The sequence below is a fragment of the Telopea speciosissima genome, chromosome 4 (genome assembly GCF_018873765.1).
Source record: "Telopea speciosissima isolate NSW1024214 ecotype Mountain lineage chromosome 4, Tspe_v1, whole genome shotgun sequence".
In the NCBI taxonomy this organism is placed as follows: Eukaryota; Viridiplantae; Streptophyta; class Magnoliopsida; order Proteales; family Proteaceae; genus Telopea; species Telopea speciosissima.
In genome coordinates this window covers 23,418,581-23,437,558 of record NC_057919.1, presented here as the reverse complement: position 1 = coordinate 23,437,558, position 18,978 = coordinate 23,418,581, and the positions used below count along the sequence as shown (strand labels likewise).

The 18,978-nt window shown below is 38.7% G+C and overlaps 1 protein-coding gene across 1 annotated transcript; it reads left to right on the top strand.

Moving 5' to 3' along the window:
- Positions 1 to 2,249: 2,249 nt before the first annotated feature.
- Positions 2,250 to 11,841, top strand: LOC122658405 (transmembrane 9 superfamily member 1). The gene is made up of 12 exons (XM_043853347.1): positions 2,250 to 2,628; positions 5,946 to 6,138; positions 6,232 to 6,336; positions 6,524 to 6,541; positions 6,624 to 6,718; positions 6,811 to 6,963; positions 7,197 to 7,331; positions 7,513 to 7,679; positions 9,122 to 9,216; positions 9,386 to 9,759; positions 10,721 to 10,994; positions 11,458 to 11,841. The coding sequence occupies exons 1-12, from the start codon at positions 2,542 to 2,544 to the stop codon at positions 11,523 to 11,525; spliced, it is 1,764 nt and encodes a 587-aa protein (XP_043709282.1). The 5' UTR covers positions 2,250 to 2,541; the 3' UTR covers positions 11,526 to 11,841.
- Positions 11,842 to 18,978: the final 7,137 nt, after the last annotated feature.

The following is an 18,978-nucleotide window of genomic DNA, read 5'->3' as shown; positions in this document are numbered from 1 at the left end:
AAAGATAGAAGTTTCCTATGCTCAAAAACAAAGAATTCGTTGAGTCTCTTTTCAAGAAATTGTTTCACACTCCAACTCTTTAAGTCCAATGCCACTTTTACCTACATTAAACGTCATAGGGTTGGAATCCTTTGTATGAGATGGATCTTCTTTCCCCATGTATTAGGACATTTTTTGACCATGTGGATGGATCATCTGGCCAATCCAAATCGTTTGATGCATAGAGTTTGCTATGTTTTGATCATATACCTAGGGATGTAAACGGATCGGATGTGATCAGAGTCGGATATTTCCTGGTCGAATACGGATTTTCAACCATTCGTTTACATCTCTGCCTTTTGTAACCTGGACCTTCCTCCCCCTAGTGGATACAATTTACTCTCAATCCATATCTTTTAGATCATGATTCTTTTTTCATCATATTCTATAACTTGTCGAATCTTAAAAAACCCTCAAAATCATTTACTTAATTTTTTATTATTAAGTATTCGGATTTTTTTTTTGAACGGATTTTAATCGAAGTGTTTGAATTATTTTCCGGATTGATATCTCTAAACGAACACAGGTGTCCCTAAACGGATATAGATGCAGATTCGGATTCGGATTTCGATTATCCATTTGCATCCCTACATATGCCTAGTGTAACTCTTATTTTCTATAATTGTTTTTTTTTTTTTAACCTTGATTATGATATATATAAACAAAGATTCAATTTTTATGCATGAGCGTGCCTTTCAACAGGTAGATTGGGATAGGGGCAGAAGTGTAATAACACATCATTCTCTCTCACCCATCCAATGGTTGAAGGCACGACCGTATATGTACACAGCTATGCATAAAACCTTTAGCCTATAAACAATTCTATTTCTTCTTAAACTTGGCATGGGGCCTCCTCTTAAGCAAAAATTGAACCACACATGATTTCCTAGGTGTTGATTATCGTCGAGGATTGATATAGGTTATTTGACTAAGAGTAATTTACTATGTGATAGAAAAATGTGGGAAATTTATCCTCTCAAGTGCGGTACACTGCCCAATGCACCATACTTAAAAATTCAATCGTCCACCTAACGCTTGAGAGGATAAAAGACGTCATTGCCCATGTTTTTACAGTTGCATTCTTAAGTGTGGTGCACTGGGCTTGAGAGGATGAAAATAAAAAAATGTGAAATTTTCGAATGTTGGATAGACATTTGTGGTCTGGATAAGCCATCTGTCAAATGTTAGATTCAAATTCAACAATACCTCCCCTGCAATAGCATGCATCCCCATGATTGCCATGCACGCCTATGATACTCTAATCATTAGCATGTAATTTCTGCAATGTTCCTGGAATTTCAAAACTCTATTTTGCACTTGGCAAACATCATTTAGGTTGAAATTTGACATGTGAGAAGGGGACCTAGGGGTTTCCACAAAGTTGGAACCCCATTTGACATGCCACATGTTATATCTTTTTGGCTGATCAAATAAGTTTATCTGGTCGGACCAACTAGATTTACTTTCCCTTGTTTATTATCGTAATAATATATTATGAACTAAAACAATATTTCTTTCAATTGCAATCATAAATCAATAAGACATTTTTTTGTCATGCAAATCATATGCATATTGGTAAGGTTTTATCTATGATCCATGGAACCATGAAGTTTATGTTTCATGCATGCCCCAAATTATCTACCACATGCATGGTAGCTCACTTGACATCATTTGTTTATTGTTATGTTCATTTATCCATTTACCAAGTTTCAAAAACATAAAAAAAAAAGCATAAGAACGATAATTGGTCGTGTGGCCCTTGCACCTAGACATAGGAGGTGAAATGATCACCCCACCCCCATCGAAAGGCGGAAATCCCATCCCCCAAGATGCTTGTGCACATATTTTCATTGGCTGCCGCACAGGCGCCGGGGGTACACGAAAAATTAGCATTCTCCTGCCTAGAAGAAAATTATCAAAATGTCTACAAGATCTAAGAAGTAAAATGAAGTGACCATCCTCAAATTTAAGCCTGCCTCTTCAGCTGACAACCTTAGCATTTGGCCCTTTTGGGCTAACTTTATCCTAACCAGCAACAAATTAATCATTAAGGAGTCTGGGCTTGGATTTGGGTTGGGCTTGGTCTTGGTGCTGGGCTGGGCTGGGCTGGGCTGGGCCTCAACTGTAATGAGATTATTTAAGCCCAAATCCAATCATTTGCTGACCAAAAAACTCAAAACTAGTCTAAATAACAATCACCAAGTCCGAATGAAAATGGTCTTAAAGACCAAAACCCACATCATGTGTCTGCATTTTCGCCATTTTATAACCAGAAATCCCATTCTCTGATACGCTCATGTTCACACGAGCCGTTCCTTTCGTAAATCTAATTAAGAGCAACGAGTAAGATCAGGGTCTCTCTCTCTCTCTCTCTTCCTTCGCGCGCTTGAGACTAGAGGGGTCACCCAACGCGGAAGAACGAAGGCAAGAAGTAAAGGGAGAGAAAACGAAGCAGAAGAAAGAAAGAAGGCCTTTGCACTGTTCAGATCGGAGAGCCCAGCGATGCTTTCCACCGTCAGATCCTTCTCTCTCTTATTCGCTTTTCTTCTCATCGTCTCTCAAGCTTTTGCTTCCGAGTCTGATCACAAGGTAATGTAACACTTAAACCCAACTCCATCTTTAACCCTATTTAGCTGACTCTCTGAGGGAATTCGCTTCGTGGGTTGTCGATCTTTTGGTCTGATTTGGTATTTCTGCAACCGGGTTTCCATTACATTAGATCTGGAGTGTCATTTGTGTGCGAAGGGTTGAATTGGTGCCATCTTTGGTACATTCTGGGCATTCCTGTTTTGTATGTCGGGGTACGAACGATCTTGAGTGGGTTTCGTTGGTTAGTTCAAGATTGCAGCTTCATGGGTTTGGGGACACTCTTGGTGTTTGGAGCTTCTGATTCGGGTCTTTGTGTTTGTTACCTCTATTGAGGTCTCACTTTGGGAATTCATTTAAGTGGAGTTATTTGTTTACGGAATGGAGACTATCAGTGTTGGGCTTAGATCTGAAAGAGGTGTTTGTTGTCTATCTATTCTGCTTTGGATCTCTGATTGGGAAGGATGAATTTACGTATTATTTCTTAGGGTAGGATCTTTGTTGTCAATCTATTGTAGATTCCATCATTTGCTTGAGTTAGACTGGCGTTGGATTCACTTTGTGGTTATCTGGAGATCCTCGTCTGAATTTCATGCTCCTTATCTGATCATGAGTATTTTGTAGCTCATAGGGAATCTTGTATGGCTTATTCTGTTGCTTTGAACTAGATTCCTCTTTCTGGGTGAATCTAATATCAGTTGCGTTGGAGAAAAAGTAAAAAAAAAAAAAAAAGAAAACTTTTGAGTTCGTGTGGTAACCGGGTTAGCTGGGTTTGATGCAATTTATTTGTCTTTGCTTTCAATTTTACACTATATGTTACTCTCTTACTCTTGGGTTGTTAATCCATTTTAAGTGAAGTTGTCAAAAATTCTACTGCAAATGAGGAGCAAGGTTATAAGTTTTAAGTGCTGTGATTCACAATCTGCCCATTCCAGTACTATGCTATGTGCAATATGAGGTTCATTTATTATTATTGGTTTGGGGGTGGGGGTGGGGTGATGCAGTTGCATTAGACATTAATCCCGTATGGAGGCCTTTGCATTAGCTTGGGAGGTTCATAAGGTTCTAGTGGCAGTTCAATGTGCTGAAATTGACTTTTGGGTAATTATATTATAGGTTTGGCCTTTCATTTTTTTGGGTTTCATTGTAATGAGCCTAATTTATAAGCCCATAAAATGGGGATAAAGTTAGTACTCAGGATTTGTGGTTAATTTGAGTATGTGAGTGTAATCAAGGATCGAGGTTTTGGTTTCAAGGCTGGTTTCGACCCTGGACCAAAAACTGGGATTTTTCTGGGTTAAATTTGAAACCTAGGTTTCGAGTCCCAGAAAATGGTTTTTTGACCAGTTTTTTGTGCTGCCTATTTTTAACATTTTACACCTATTCTGTGAATTAGTTTCACAAAAAGTCCACCCAAAATGGTACTTGGGGTTTGGACCCAAGTTTACTAGTGTATGCTGGATGCTGCCATATACTAGCCCTTTATAAACACCGACTACATATAATTTAGCTAGTGGAAATGTATATATGCAGTTAAAACAATCAAAACATACATTAGGTTAGGGAAACACAAGTATACAAGACTCACCACTCACTACCACATGTCATTTCTTGGCGGGTCTAATCCATGATCTGTGTACCAGTGAAGATGTCGGTGATGCTCCTCCTAATGCAGCACATATGTATCCCATGACATATTTTGTGCCCAACACTGTCTATTTGCTAATTCTTCCAAAAATTAGGTTTGGGGAGAAAAATCCATTACCTTGAAGCTCTGATCATGCAAATCCAACCTGTAGAAGGGTTGAATATGTAGAAGAATGCCAAAAAGTAGGAAGAAATCAAGTGATTAGGCAAAAAACTGCGAGTATTTGGCAAAATTCCCTTTGGAAGTGTTGAAACTGGCGAAACTCCCAGTTTTCGGTTGAAACCAAGTGTCAAAACTGTCAAAACTTGCGAAATCTGGTACAAACCAGTTTAGACCGTTGGATTCGTCTCAGACAAGGTCGAAACCTAGTTGTCTCAGTCGAAACTGCAAGTTTTAATTGAGATTTAGAACCTTGAGTGTAATTAGGAGTCCTTTTATGAATGGATTTGGGAATTTTAGGCCTTTATATATGTAATACACTGTACACCCCCCATCAATTAGAGATGATTTAAGTAAAGAATGGTTTATTTTTTTTAACAGTTTTGGTGCTTTTGAGTAATGCATACGAGATTGGTATTCAATACCTGATTTCTTCTCTTCTGTTCTCTTTTTCTGTCTTCTTCCTCCCAATAAGATCGATCTCATCCCTTTTCCTTCCACTTCCATCGATCTGATTTCTTCCCTTTACAATAAAGTTGCTTCGTTTTTCTTAGATTAGATCACAATTTGGATTGTTGGGCCTGCTTGCATCTGAGATCCATAATTTGGATTTTCAGATAACATCATTTATCAGAGCTGAACCTAGTCATGTATACCTATGTTTTCAAGACTAGAGTTCATTTGTCCAACAGAAAAATTGTTTTTTTATTCATAGATGAAGGGCAAAGTGAAAATTTCGTTTCACAATTTATGTTGGAGATATTATCAAAGACCAATGAAATCATATTGAATCTGAAGATGATGTTTTCATTGAATTTTCAATTTATTCGTATTTTGATGGTGCTTATTGCAAGATGTTTGATTCTTCAAAACACATCATCTGAGTTGGTCGACGGTGGTTGGATGGTTGATAGGGTGTTCTCAATCCTGAAGCAAATTTCCTTCTTCTTTTCCACCAAAACCTTTATCATTGTTCACCGAACAAAAAAAATTCTCTATGCTTATTGTTGATATTCTGTTGCTTTTATTTGTTGTTCACTTATGAAGCTTCAATCCTGTTTAATATAGTATATTTTGACAATGTTGATTTTTGATAAGAAAAGGAATATCTGAGGTAGACTTGCCATTCCTGGATTACTAGTTGAATGACCTAGCTTCATATTTTCTATTCTTTAATATTTGAGTTTTATCATCAGTATGGACTCCTACTAACTTATCATCATATTTTCATTGTTAGTTTTGCTAACTCATATATTGTGAAGGTATTGGGTTTTATCTTTTTAGTCATAATGAGAGTGTATTCTTATATTTGTTTTGTTGCCTAAGTAGCAAGCACACTGAACCCTGATTGTTCTTATATTTATCGCAAATGCTACATTTAAAATTTTTTTTTCTCTGCCCAGTAGGCAAAGGTTTTTTCTATGTCATGGTGCTTTTGGAGTATTGAGCTTTGTTGTAGTCTGTTAATCCTTTCTGTTGGATGTTTCTGACAAGCTTTGGATTCTGCCTGTAGTATCAACCAGAAGATCCGGTGACCCTTTGGGTAAACAAGGTTGGACCCTATAATAATCCACAAGAAACATACAACTACCATAGCCTTCCATTTTGCCAGCCAGCTGGCAGTGCTTCTCATAAATGGGGTGGCCTCGGTGAGGTTCTTGGTGGAAACGAGCTTATCGATAGTCAGATTGACATAAAGTTTCAAAGTACGTAGCACATTGTGTTTTATGGTCAATTTTGTTATGAAATTTGGTTGAAGAACTCAAAGTAGAAAGTCATCTTGCAATTTGTTCTGGCAGAAAATGTGGATAAGGCTTCCATATGTGAACTTGAACTTGATGCAGCAAAGGTTAAACAATTCAAGGATGCAATTGAAAATACTTATTGGTTTGAATTCTTCATGGGTAATGTTAATCCTCTAACAATGAGACTCCAACGCAATGATGTTTAAGTTCAGTACATTTGAATGTTAGGGTTTTTTATTTTTTGGGCTTTATGTTTCTTGGTTGCTAAAATGTTTTACTTGTCTATTATATTCCTTTGTTGGACTGCTTACACTATGCTTCTTCCACTTGACAAATTCAACTCCAGATGATCTGCCTTTGTGGGGTATGCACTCTTCTCACGTATTTCAGTTTTTTAGTCCTACCTGATTGTTGAAACTGATTCCATTGGCCTGTTATATGATCAGGTTTTGTTGGTGAGCTCCATGCTGACAAAAACAATGATAACAAACATTTGCTTTATACACACAAGAATATTATTGTCAAGTACAATGGAGATCAGGTTTGTGATTTTAAGTATTCTTATTCATCATATATTGAATCTGTTGGGACCCTACTGTGGCATTAATTGTTAGAAAATTCTTTGTCTTGCAGATTATTCATGTTAATCTCACTCAGGACAACCCTAAACCCTTGGAAGTGGGGAAATTACTGGATTTGACATATTCTGTGAGATGGATTTCAACAAATGTCACTTTTGCACGGCGTTTTGACATTTATCTGGACTATCCTTTCTTTGAGCACCAGGTGAATAATGGTTCTTTTGTTAATTATTTCTTTTCTCATTTGATACCAGTACTGGAAGTTTTCAGTTATTTAAAGTTCAGTTGCTGCAGTTATAATCTTTCTCTCTCTCTTTTAAATTGCCCCCGCAGGAGGGGATTGGGAGGGGCAAGATGTTGCTGATTGATTATTGTGTTCTTTGCATCTAAATTAGAATTGTGATTATTGAAAACTTAATTTCGTTCTTCTATGTGCAGATTCATTGGTTCTCCATTTTCAATTCTTTCATGATGGTTATCTTCCTTACTGGCTTGGTGTCAATGATTTTAATGCGAACCCTGAGAAATGACTATGCAAAATATGCTCGGGAAGATGATGACCTGGAGACTTTGGTGACACTACCTCAACTTTGTCATGATTGCCCTCTTTATCCCCTTTCTTTCAGTAGTTATACTGAAATTTTTTTCTTCTTTCTTCCCTCTTTCCAACTTGAGATGGGTTATAGTTTCTAATTCTTAGTTAATGCCAATAATCCAAGGATTAATTTTCCCCCTTCCAATGCTTAATGACCAGGAAAGGGATGTGAGTGAGGAGTCTGGTTGGAAACTTGTCCATGGTGATGTTTTCCGGCCTTCCCGCAACTTGGTTCTACTTTCTGCTCTTGTTGGCACAGGTGCTCAACTTGTGATGCTTGTTCTCCTTGTTATCCTCTTGGCTATCATTGGGATGTTGTATGTCGGGTATGTTGTCATTTCTGACCTTGATGAATATACCACCCCTATTTCAGTCAATGGTTACTTCATATTCTATTTAAGAATCTCATGTCTTCTGTTTTTGCATTTTACTTCTTCTTTTCCCTCTGCTTAGGATGGCAGCTTTAGCCTGGCTCAGGCCAACACTGAGGCTGCATCTGATGTCCTAAGATTGGAAATCAATCTTTAAATCAGGTTGTGGAATTGGTTTCGCCGTTTCATTGTTTACTTGGACAACTTGAGGCAGTCTGAATCTGTACTGTATATTTGCAAGTGCCTAGACTTTAAGACCCATCCTGGCCCATGTGAGTTTACCTGGACCCAGCAAGCTGGTCTCCTGATGATGCAGTTGCCAACATGACCCGCTTTGGAGGTTCAAACCAAAGACTGGTCCTAAACGGGTCATGTTGGTGCAGCCAGGTTAAGGCAACTGCATCACCTGAACAAGGTGTTCTATAACTAACAAGGCCTTTGATGGGTGTTTTTTTTTATTGGATAGGTAGGCCCCAAGGAGAGTTGGAACTCATGACCTCTTAATTTTGAGGTGTTGGTCCTTGCCAACGGAGCTACCCCCTTGGGGTTTGCTTTCGTATAAATTATCTTTCATTGTTATAAGATACTATTGAATTGCTTTAACCAATCGGCTTTGGAGAGCAGGCATGGTTTTGTTGACCAGTTGAAGCCAGACATTTTTATGGTTCCCAAAATGGATTGGGGGTTGGGCTGGATTTTACAACATTAATGCTTTTGTACCATCTTATGATCACATGTTAGAAAATGAAAAGTTGAAGTATTTCTTAGTAGAATTTCCTAACTGAACTGCTCACTCCCTTGGATGCTGAGGGTGGTGAATCAAGAAGCTGATGATATGGCTAAACACGGATTGGTTAGACTTTGTTATTCTTTGGGAAAGTGTAACACTGAAAACTGTAGTTCTTTTTAATTTTATATAATTTCCTTTGTCATTGGTGATGATTACTGTCATTGTCCCTTCTGTGATTGTATCTTATATTTGCAGCAATAGAGATATATATTTTTAGTGGAACTAGTACTGCTTTGAGCATGGAGACACTTTGTACTTTGAACTTTACAAACCTCAGCTTTAGCAAATTAGACTTTGGTTAGGTTCAGATTGGTCATTGGGTTAGGTCAGGTTCTTGGTCACTGCTTCCCTCGTATTTTTGGTTGGTTTTCGTCAGTGGTGCCTATTTTGGGGGATGGGGTGGGGAAGGGTTGAAGTGACAAAGTGGAACTTATCTTTATAGGATCCTCATCTGTCTATTATGGTGGCCACTTTCTTGACCTACTTGATGGTTTCGTTGTTCGAGCCATTTTTAAGTCTCTTACTTCTACCTTTAATAATTTTATCCATGCTAATTTTATTGTACTGGTTTGTCTTATTATTTCTTCTATGTTATTATGTGGTTCAGACGAGGACAAATTGTCACAACTTTTATAGTATGCTATGCTCTTACATCATTCATTTCGGGTTATGTGAGTGGTGGATTGTATTCACGCAATGGTGGTATGTTTTTTATCCATATTCCTTTATTTTTTGGAGGGCTGGCTATTTTTCTGTCCGATATAGGAATACTTCTTTGCTATAGTATATGCTATTTCAATGATTTTCATTGCTATCTCAAAATTGAGCAATCTAGAACTTATTATTATTATTTTTTTGATAATTTTCTCAGGTAAAAACTGGATAAAATCGATGATCCTCACAGCATCACTTTTCCCCTTTATGTGCTTTGGCATTGGCTTCATCCTTAACACAATTGCAATATTCTATGGTTCCCTAGCTGCCATTCCCTTTGGGACAATGGTGGTTGTGTTTGTCATTTGGGCTTTCATCTCCTTCCCTCTGGCACTTCTTGGTACAGTTGTTGGAAGAAATTGGAGTGGTGCTCCAAACAATCCTTGTCGTGTCAAGACCATTCCTCGTCCCATCCCTGAGAAGAAATGGTATCTCACACCTTCCGTAGTATCTCTGATGGGAGGATTGCTTCCCTTTGGCAGCATCTTCATTGAAATGTACTTTGTCTTCACATCCTTCTGGAATTATAAGGTAAATGTTACTGCATTTTTATTCAGGTGGTTTTGATAAAGGAAGATATTTGGAGCCATTTGTTAAGACTCAAAGTCTGTATGTATGTCTGTATTTACATATTGATGTGTTTATTTCTCCCTCATAATTTTTTTCCTCGTTTGAGATGATATATTATTAATACTTTGTATTCTTTGTTATTGTATATTATTCTCTGAAAAGATATTATTGGGCGAATATTTTTTTGTTGTTGGAAATATTGTGTATAGTTTTTTGAAAACTTTGCAGTGGTTTGTGATAGACATAAAAGGTACAGAAAGGTAAATTCTTAGATATAGTGACTAATATAATCCAGTATTGTGTACCATAAAAATTTATATAGCGACTAATATGATCCATTGTTGTGTACCATAAAAAAGAAATGCAAAAGTTTCTCTGGACTGCAGTCAAGAGGGTGTCTCTTGACTTTGAAGTCTTGATTGGCTATATGTCGAATTTTGTACTCATTTTCGTTCACCTCCATGTATTGACATGTTTCCCTTGTATTTTCAGCTGTCTAGTCCTTTCAATAACTTTCACTTTTCAACTGGATTTTCAAAGCTATAATTTGCCACTTGGCCACCTCTGCTTGGATGGATGCTTGACATGTGAGCAGCGGACTGTTTATCTGTCCACAAAATTTCAGCTCTATCTGACCTGTCACATGGCTGATATTTGTGTTGTTCATGGATTCTAAAATGGATGTCCATCCAGGAAAACAACTCCCCCCCCCCCCCCCCCCAAAAAAAAAAAAAAAAAAAAAAAAATCCTCTTTATGGTGTCCTGGTTAAATCATATGGGAAGTGATGGACTTTCAAATCTCTGGATTTTTTTCCATACTAAAAGTGTCAAGAATGTATATTTTCTTGTTCTAGCTTCTAGATAAAATCTAGCTTTTTAATAGTTCAGATCTAACATGTTTACTTTGCTGCTTCCCTGACAGGTGTACTATGTCTATGGTTTTATGTTGCTGGTCTTCCTCATTCTCATTATTGTTACTGTTTGTGTCACAATTGTGGGGACATATTTCTTGCTAAATGCTGAGAATTATCACTGGCAATGGACTTCATTCTTCTCTGCTGCATCAACAGCGGTCTACGTGTACCTTTACTCTATATATTACTACTATGTTAAGACTAAGATGTCAGGCTTCTTCCAGACCAGCTTCTATTTTGGATACACTCTGATGTTTTGTCTTGGTTTGGGAATCCTCTGTGGTGAGTTTGTGCTTCATATTTCTTTTTGGCACTTGTGTTAAATTTCTGGCTGGTTGCTTTTTTCCTTTCTAGATCATATTATAAGCAAACTATTTGGCCATTCAGTTATTGTAGTTGGAGAGTGGTCAGATGCCACTCTGATTGTTTGTTTTGTTTTTTGGCATTAATTATGGTTATTATGACTGAAGGGAGGTTGAAAATTTTAGACTCTATGAACCCTCACATATCAGCAAAGAAATCAAGGACCTGAGCAACTCTGTAGACCTTTTATTTATTTTTCCCTCTTCCTCGACCGTATTTTAACCAAACTAGTGAAATAGGTTAGCCCATGCGGTTTGTAGAAACCACTGTTTTTCTGTACTTTATGATGTTCTGCTTGGTTCCTACCCATGAGATGGTTCTCATGTTCTCTATTTTGCTGCTCCCTGCTTCTCTGATCCATCAATGCTATTCTGAAATGCAGGGGCTGTGGGTTATCTGGGCTCTACACTCTTCGTAAGGAGGATTTACAGGAACATTAAATGTGACTAGTGATGTTTCGAGGACAAATAGGCCTGTTAGTGATTTCCAGAGTCTCATTCACTGAGGCACAATTGTTAAAGAGGAAGCACCGTCACTTGATCAACTCCCAGCGATGTTTACAGATGGAAACCAAAGGGTCCGAGGGATGTGTTTAATTTTGTCCAGTACTTGGGGGAAGGCTTTGCATTTTCTTTCCCTTCTCCGGCTGTAAGTGAGAAAGACTTCTTTAATTCAAGAGTGCAGGGATTGTGTCATAGTCTAGAAATTAGAACAATTAACTCTACAGTCATTAACCTTTTCTTTAATTTTTATTTGCCTATGCCATGGCATTACTCTCAAATTTCCCTTTTCCCCTCAAATGAAATCCCTTCTAATGGCTATTGCATTTTTAGGTGCCATGAATTAATACAAGCAATTAAGTCTTATGTTCCATGAGAGTCCAAATCTCCATGTCTTTGGTGGCATTTGAATTCCTGCATGGAGACACTAAAACCCTTTGGGTGTGGTATTTAGCATTTCCTGTTTGCTGGGCGTTTTGAAATTAAAGAGACCCAACCATATTCGAAGACATGAACAAGGAATCTGTCACAGATGTGTTCATATGTTGGAAAATTACTAAGGCTCCTGAAATGCTATATGGTAACACTGGGAAAAAAAAAATGTTTCTGTCCTGAAAAGTTAAAATGTTTCACTGTAATCATTGAAAGAAATTCCCAACGATTCTACTGCTTGAATCATGTATAGTTTAAGCTTGGCAACACAGTTTCCAATTACTTTCTTCCCAAGTTTTAGTATAATATGTAAAACATCCTTATTTTCCTTCTCGACACTATCAAAGAGGAGAGAAAGAAGCTCTACGGATACAACTTCACTTCCCTTTAACACGGGTCAAATTGTCTCCATGGTAGAGAAGGCACTTTCTCGGTGATCATCCCTTATGGCTTTCAAGAAATGTGGGAACATCTCAAGAATCAGAGCATCACATTCAAGGTTCAGCATTACAACACATAATCGAACCTTTGCCATGGTTTCGAGTATCAAAACTCTTTTAGAATAGGAACGACTAGAAGTATCAAACAATTTCTCAAATACACCAATAATCAACTGAAATATCTTCTTCAATTGTTCCTCATCATAAGGGGCCCCTCAATAATGCAAGATGCAACTGTAACTTTGACATCATTATATTTGAATGCCTCAGAAGATCATCAGTAACCAGTGCCTTCATTGAGGGGCAAAGTGCATTTCCAATTGATTTTGATGGCGACTGTTCTATCCTTGAAAGGCAATTCTGAACTTGATCGAGAAGAGAGAGGAGTTCATTGCCATTAGAAGGAAGATGAACAAGTCTCTCCTCAGTTTCTTTTAGATGTTCTTCGAACTCTCTCTGCGGGAATGCCATTTCTTCTTGTCCTAGATCCTCAAAGCTTCGAGCTCCACTGCAAGCTCAGACCATTGAAACCCTAGAAACCAGAACAAGAACAACGATGACGAAACTACAACAGCCCCTGCTAGGGCTTTACAAAGAAAAGAAACAAGGGATCCAACACCCAAAAAAATTCTAGGTGTTTCCTTGGCCGGCGCTGGTGGTGTTTCCTCTTAGAGTTTGTTCCTATTTTTTTTTTTTTAAAAAAAAAAAACAAAACAGAAAATCGTTTGTTTCTATCTCCCTGAGAGGAGGAAGAAGAACCGTAGCAGGAGTAGTCGAAGCAGTGTGGATTGGTGGTTAGATGGGCTCAACGAAGAGTTTCAGAATGGTGGTTGGCGCAACAACATGGACTGGGCAAGCGGAGAGATCTCCAAGAGTGGCGGTACCCCAAGCATGAGAGGTACCATCTGTTCAGCCTGTGTTTTAGGTAGAAATCATACACTTGGGAGGCATTGATACATACCATAAATACCCCTAAACTTTTAAGTGACGTGTTTTTCCACCATTTTGCCAGTAGCATTTTTCACATGCAGAAATGTGGATCAAAAGTGTCCCAATTGCCCGTTTCGTTTAAAGAAAAGGATAAAAATGCCTCCATTTCGTTAGTTTAGGATTAACAGTGTTAAAATAAAGGAGTAAAGTGATAAAAATACCCTTGCAAAAAAAAAAAAAAAAAAAACTTACAACTCATTTTTTTCAAATGGTTTAGGGTTTGAAAAAAGTGAAGAGGAGTTGCAGGTATCCTTCCTGGTCTATAAGGAAAAGAAATTATGAAAGTTGTAGAAAGCACTGTAGAATCTGAACTAGACACCATCATTCTTCTGGCAATTTCATTGTTTTTTAACCTCTCTGTTCCATTATTTAGTATTTCAAATGAAATTTTTTTGATTTATTATTCTCTACGAGATAATGCCCAAGTGGCTATGTAGGTTTATTCAGTACTCCAAATTAGCTTGGCTTATTCTTGCTCAGAACTCTTGTTGTTTAAGCAGGAAATAATAGAATAAGCTGAATAAAGTCTCCCAAAATGTTTGTTGGTAGAAGTAGTCTCTCCACTATGAAAAGAACAGAGATACATTGAAATAATGGCCTGCTACAAGAAGTTCTTTGTAACACATGTTTGGTTATGTCTGCATGAGTAATACAAAATAATGTCTAACAGATCAGTAGAGTTAGAAACGATTGATGGACTAAGGAAGTCCATCCAGCCCGGGAGATTTGCCTCCCTCTGGCTCAGCGCTTTGTATTAGAGTTGCAGGGACCGTAAGGGTGCCTAGTTCTCAGACCAGGAAGGGTACCTGCAACTCATCTTCTCTTTTTTCAAATCCTAAACGATTTGGGGGAGATGAGTTGCAGGTTTTTTTTGTTCTTTTGTAAGGGCATTTTTGTCACTTTATCCCTTGATTTTAACACTGTTAGTCCTAAACTAACGGAATGGGGGCATGTGTTAACTTTTAAGAACCTAAGGGGGACATACCAAATTTTCCAAAATTGAGGGGTGTTTTTGTAATTAAGTGATACCTCAAGGGAAGTACGTGAAAAAAACCCAAGAAAAATACAGAAGATCAAACTAGACATTCATATAGTTTTCACCCTGTTTATGTTAAAAAAAAAAAAAACTAAAAACACTAAAATCGTTTTTTCGTTAAAGTTGCCATACAAAACCTAATAGGTTTGGAATCTTTTAAAGAAAGAGATTTGGCTTATAGATAGATAGATCCTCTCTGTGCCATGCATGGCTTTGTGGATAACCTTTTTGTAGCTAATACCGTTTGGTTTTTTCGTCTGGTTATTAAAGGAATTTTATTTTTCTTCTTATATTCAAATTTATCTTTAGTTTTTATAACTAAAGGTGATATGTAGGATGGTGTTTAATAGAAAATTAAAACAGGATGGATAAAGTGGGGAGGTGCGTTTGGAGTGTTATGTGATGGATGTATTTCTTTAAAACTTAAATGGAAAATTTTATAAGTTTATCTTATGACCAATTATGATGTATGGTGCAGAATGTTGGGCAATTAAGAAGCATCATATATGTAAAATTTGAATTGATTATTCAAAATCCAGTGATTTCAATGTATTGATAGAAGGTGTATACATACAAAGATATTGAAGATAATTTCTCCTTTGACTAAGTTATTTGGTAGAGAGATTGTCTCCCTTGTCTATGCTAATTGGGAATATGATTCCCTTAGCCTAAGCTAATCATATCCTTGCCTACCATATATATAATATAAACAAAATGAGAAGGTAGGTGGATGAGATGTACAGGTGAATGAAGGGATAAGATGTAGGGGTCGAGGGTAGAACTGATAATACTCCCCCTCAAGTTGGAGAGTGGAGATCACAAACCAACTTGCCAATTAGAAAGTGGAAAGCTTCCTTTCCCAAAGCTTTGATGAGGGCATCTGCAACTTGTTGCTTGGAGGGAACATATGCTGTGATGAGGCTACCTAATTGAAGTTTTTCTCGAATGAGGTGGCAATCGATCTCGATATGCTTCGTCCGCTCATGAAACACAAGGTTAGAAGCTATATGAAGGGCTGCTTGATTGTCACAGTATAAGGTAGTTGTAGAACGTGGCACTTTGAGATCTTGAAGTAGTGCCTGGAGCCAAGTAATTTCATAGGATGCAGATGCCATGGCCCTGTATTCTGCTTCAGCGGAAGAGCGAGACACTATGTGCTGCATTTTTTATTTTCAAGATATAGAGCTATCACCAATGAAGGTGTAATAACCAGTGATAGATCGTCTGGTGGTAGAGCAAGAGCCCCAATCAGAGTCACAGTAAGCTCGTAACTGTAGCATGCTATTGGAAGGGAATAAAATTCCAGTGTCGGGATGTGCCTGGAGATAACGAACGACCCAAAGAGCTGCTTGCCAATGAGGTTCCCTTGGAGTGCTCATAAACTGAATTAAAATGTTGACACAATAAGTGATGTCGGGACGTGTTATAGCAAGATACAAAAGGCAGCCGATTAAACACCTATAAACGGTGGGGTCACTTAGTAGAGTGCCATCATCGGGTGTGAGTTTGAGGTTGGTTTCCATTAAAAAATCACAAGGTCGTCCCCCCAGAAGTCCTACATCATGAATGATGTCCAATGCATATTTGCGTTGGGAAATGTGGATTCCTTGTTTTGCACGAGCAACTTCAATGCCTAAGAAGTATTTCAAAATGCCAAGATCCTTCATTTGAAATTGAGAACGGAGATGGCCTTTTAAAAGGTTAATGGCATTGGGGTCATCACCGGTGATGACGATGTCATCAACATAAACGAGCACCGCTGTAAAAGAAGAGGGGTGGCATGTGGTGAACAAGGAGTAATCCGCCTTTGATTGAGTGAATCCGGCATTGAGGAGTGCCTGCGAGAGCTTGGAAAACCAATTTCGAGACGCCTGTTTAAGGCTATAAAGTGGTTTATGTAGGTGACAAAAGCGTCGCTCCCCCTGTTTCGCAAAACTGGATGGTATGGTCATGTAAACTTCTTCATGGAGATCTCCATGTAGGAAAGCATTGTTTACGTCCATTTGGTATAAAGACCAGCCACAGATGGCAACAACAGCAAGGAGGCATCGAACTATTACAAGTTTTGTTACCAGGGCAAATGTTTCATTGTAATCTATGCCTTCGGTTTGGGTAAATCCTTTTGCTACGAGTCGGGCTTTGTAGCGCTCAATTGAGCCATTTGATTTTCTCTTGATCTTATAGATCCATTTACAACCAATTGGGATTTTGCCTGGTAGTAAATCTGTGATAGACCAAGTTTGGTTATGCTCTAAAGCCTTAATTTCCACTGCCATGGTTTGCTTCCATTGTGGATTTTTGTTAGCCACAGTGACTAATGTAGGTTCCTGATCATGTGTTAGGGAACAAAGAAAAGCAAAATGGGCTGCACTAAAATGGGAATAAGATAAATAATTTCAAAGAGGGTAAGCCGAACCTTGATGAATGGCATGGAAACGCAAAACACGAGCCACATTGAGTAGGTGGCGATGCTTGCGTTCAACCACACCATTTTGTTGAGGGTTGGTGACCATGCTATGTTGATGAGAAACACCATTAGTGTTGAAAAGGGACTGCATTGGTCGGGAAAAGAATTCAAGGCCATTGTCGGTGCGTATGGTCTTAATGGTGTGATGATATTGTGTTTGAACATGAGTAAAGAAATTACACAAAACACTATATGTATCAGATTTAAAAACCATTAAGAATGTCCATGTGCATCTTGAGAAGTCATCAACAATAGTTAAGAAATAATGAACATTATTGTCCGTGGGGGAATACAGACCCCAAATATCACAATGCAATAATTCAAAAGGAATAGTAGTTGAAATAGAACTAAGAGGAAAAGCTAAACGATGTTGTTTTGCAAGATGGCAGACATCACAAATGATATTGGGTGGGGTGGATGAAAAATGTAAAAAACTTTTTAAAGTTTTGATGGTGTCATGTGACGGATGACCGAGCCGTTGGTGCCATAACTCTGGTGTGGCGGTGGAAGAGGCTAAAATGGTGGGTGGCGGTTCAATGTGAAGGTAGTAGAGACCTCCGCGTTCATGGCCCCGCCCAATCTCCTTCCCCGTCAAGCGGTCCTGGATAAGACAATAAGAAGGATAGAATGTCACAAAAGCATCCAAATGGGTTGCAAGTTGATGAACTGAAATGAGATTATGTTTAAATGTGGGGGCATGAAGAACATTGGGGAGAGTTATAGTGGGTGTGAGATTTAGAGAACCCGCCATGTTGATGGGAACAGTGCTGCCATCAGGTATGCCAATGAAAGTGAAAGAGGGTGGGTGTATGTTATATAATAACTGATGAAGGGAAGTAACATGATCAGTTGCCTCTGTGTCTAAAATCCAAGTAGTAGCGCCATGAGCATTAGAATTAAGGCAAAGAGAAGTACCTGTGAGGTTCGCAGTGGGCTGCACAGTTACCTCATTGAGGAGGCGTAAAATCTGTTGGTATTGGTCTGTAGAGAACGAAGATTCTGCTTGTGTGGTAGGAGAAGCCAACAATGTAGTATAACGGGACTGATCACGAGGTTGAGAGCAACGAGCAGTCCGATAGTTGGGTAGATAACCATTGAGTTTGTAACAATTGTCACGAGTGTGACGAAGTATATGGCAATAGGCACAACGATCCTTCGATTTGAAGCGTTGATCGCCGGACCGACGGCGTGTGGCAGCACTAATGGAACCTTCAGTGGAGACCTCAGTTGTTACACCCGCACCCCAAATATCCCCTTATACCACAGGGCAGTTTAGACCTTTACCTTAGAGGCAATGCCACAGTGGCCATGGTCAACACTGATGACCTTGAACTGAAAATATTATAATAAGAATCCCCCCAAAGCCTTGAAAGTGTGGGCCAAAGCCCCACAACTTTCCTTGAAGTTTGGGCCATGACAGCAGCACCGGAGTCATGAACGGACTCACTTTTGCTGAATCCGCTTGAGGATCCGTCTGTGCTGTCATCAACTTTTTTGAATTATCTTCCTATGGGACCCACATCCCCGTGTCTTAGACACCCTAATTGAACCTTTGGACCATATGGACCCCTGCCTTCACCATTGATTGGTTGGGTGGACCATGAAAATGGGCCCACAAGGCTTAACTTAATTGAATAATGGGTTTTATATACCCTAGCCTAAACCAAACAGACCCTAGTGGACAATTAAGTCCTGTGGACTTAGGGTCACCCCAAACATGACCAAATGGTTATGGCTAAAGCCAAACAAGCCCTAAGACCTAAACAAAATCCATTCAAAGACCTATGGGTCAACTACATTCTAAGGCCCCTAAACCAAACACACCCTAAGGTCCATCTAACCCCCCTTAAAGGATAGGAAAACCCCTCTCTTTCACTTATCTCTCCCCCTCCCCCATAAACCGTGGAGGAGAAGAGACAAGAGAAGAAGGAGAAGAAGGAAAGAAGAAGAAGAAGTAGAAGTAGGAGAGGAATAGGAGGGGAAGGGAAGAAGGTGGAATCCATACAAAGATGGCCGGTAGCCCCACACCTCCTCCTAA

Bases quoted from the DNA above. Each gene is read 5' to 3' on its own strand.
- LOC122658405 (XM_043853347.1), top strand. From the start codon at position 2,542: ATGCTTTCCACCGTCAGATCCTTCTCTCTCTTATTCGCTTTTCTTCTC. The intron at 6,719-6,810 runs GTTTGTGATTTT...TTTGTCTTGCAG, and splicing joins TCAAGTACAATGGAGATCAG to ATTATTCATGTTAATCTCAC. The intron at 10,995-11,457 runs GTGAGTTTGTGC...TCTGAAATGCAG, and splicing joins TGGTTTGGGAATCCTCTGTG to GGGCTGTGGGTTATCTGGGC.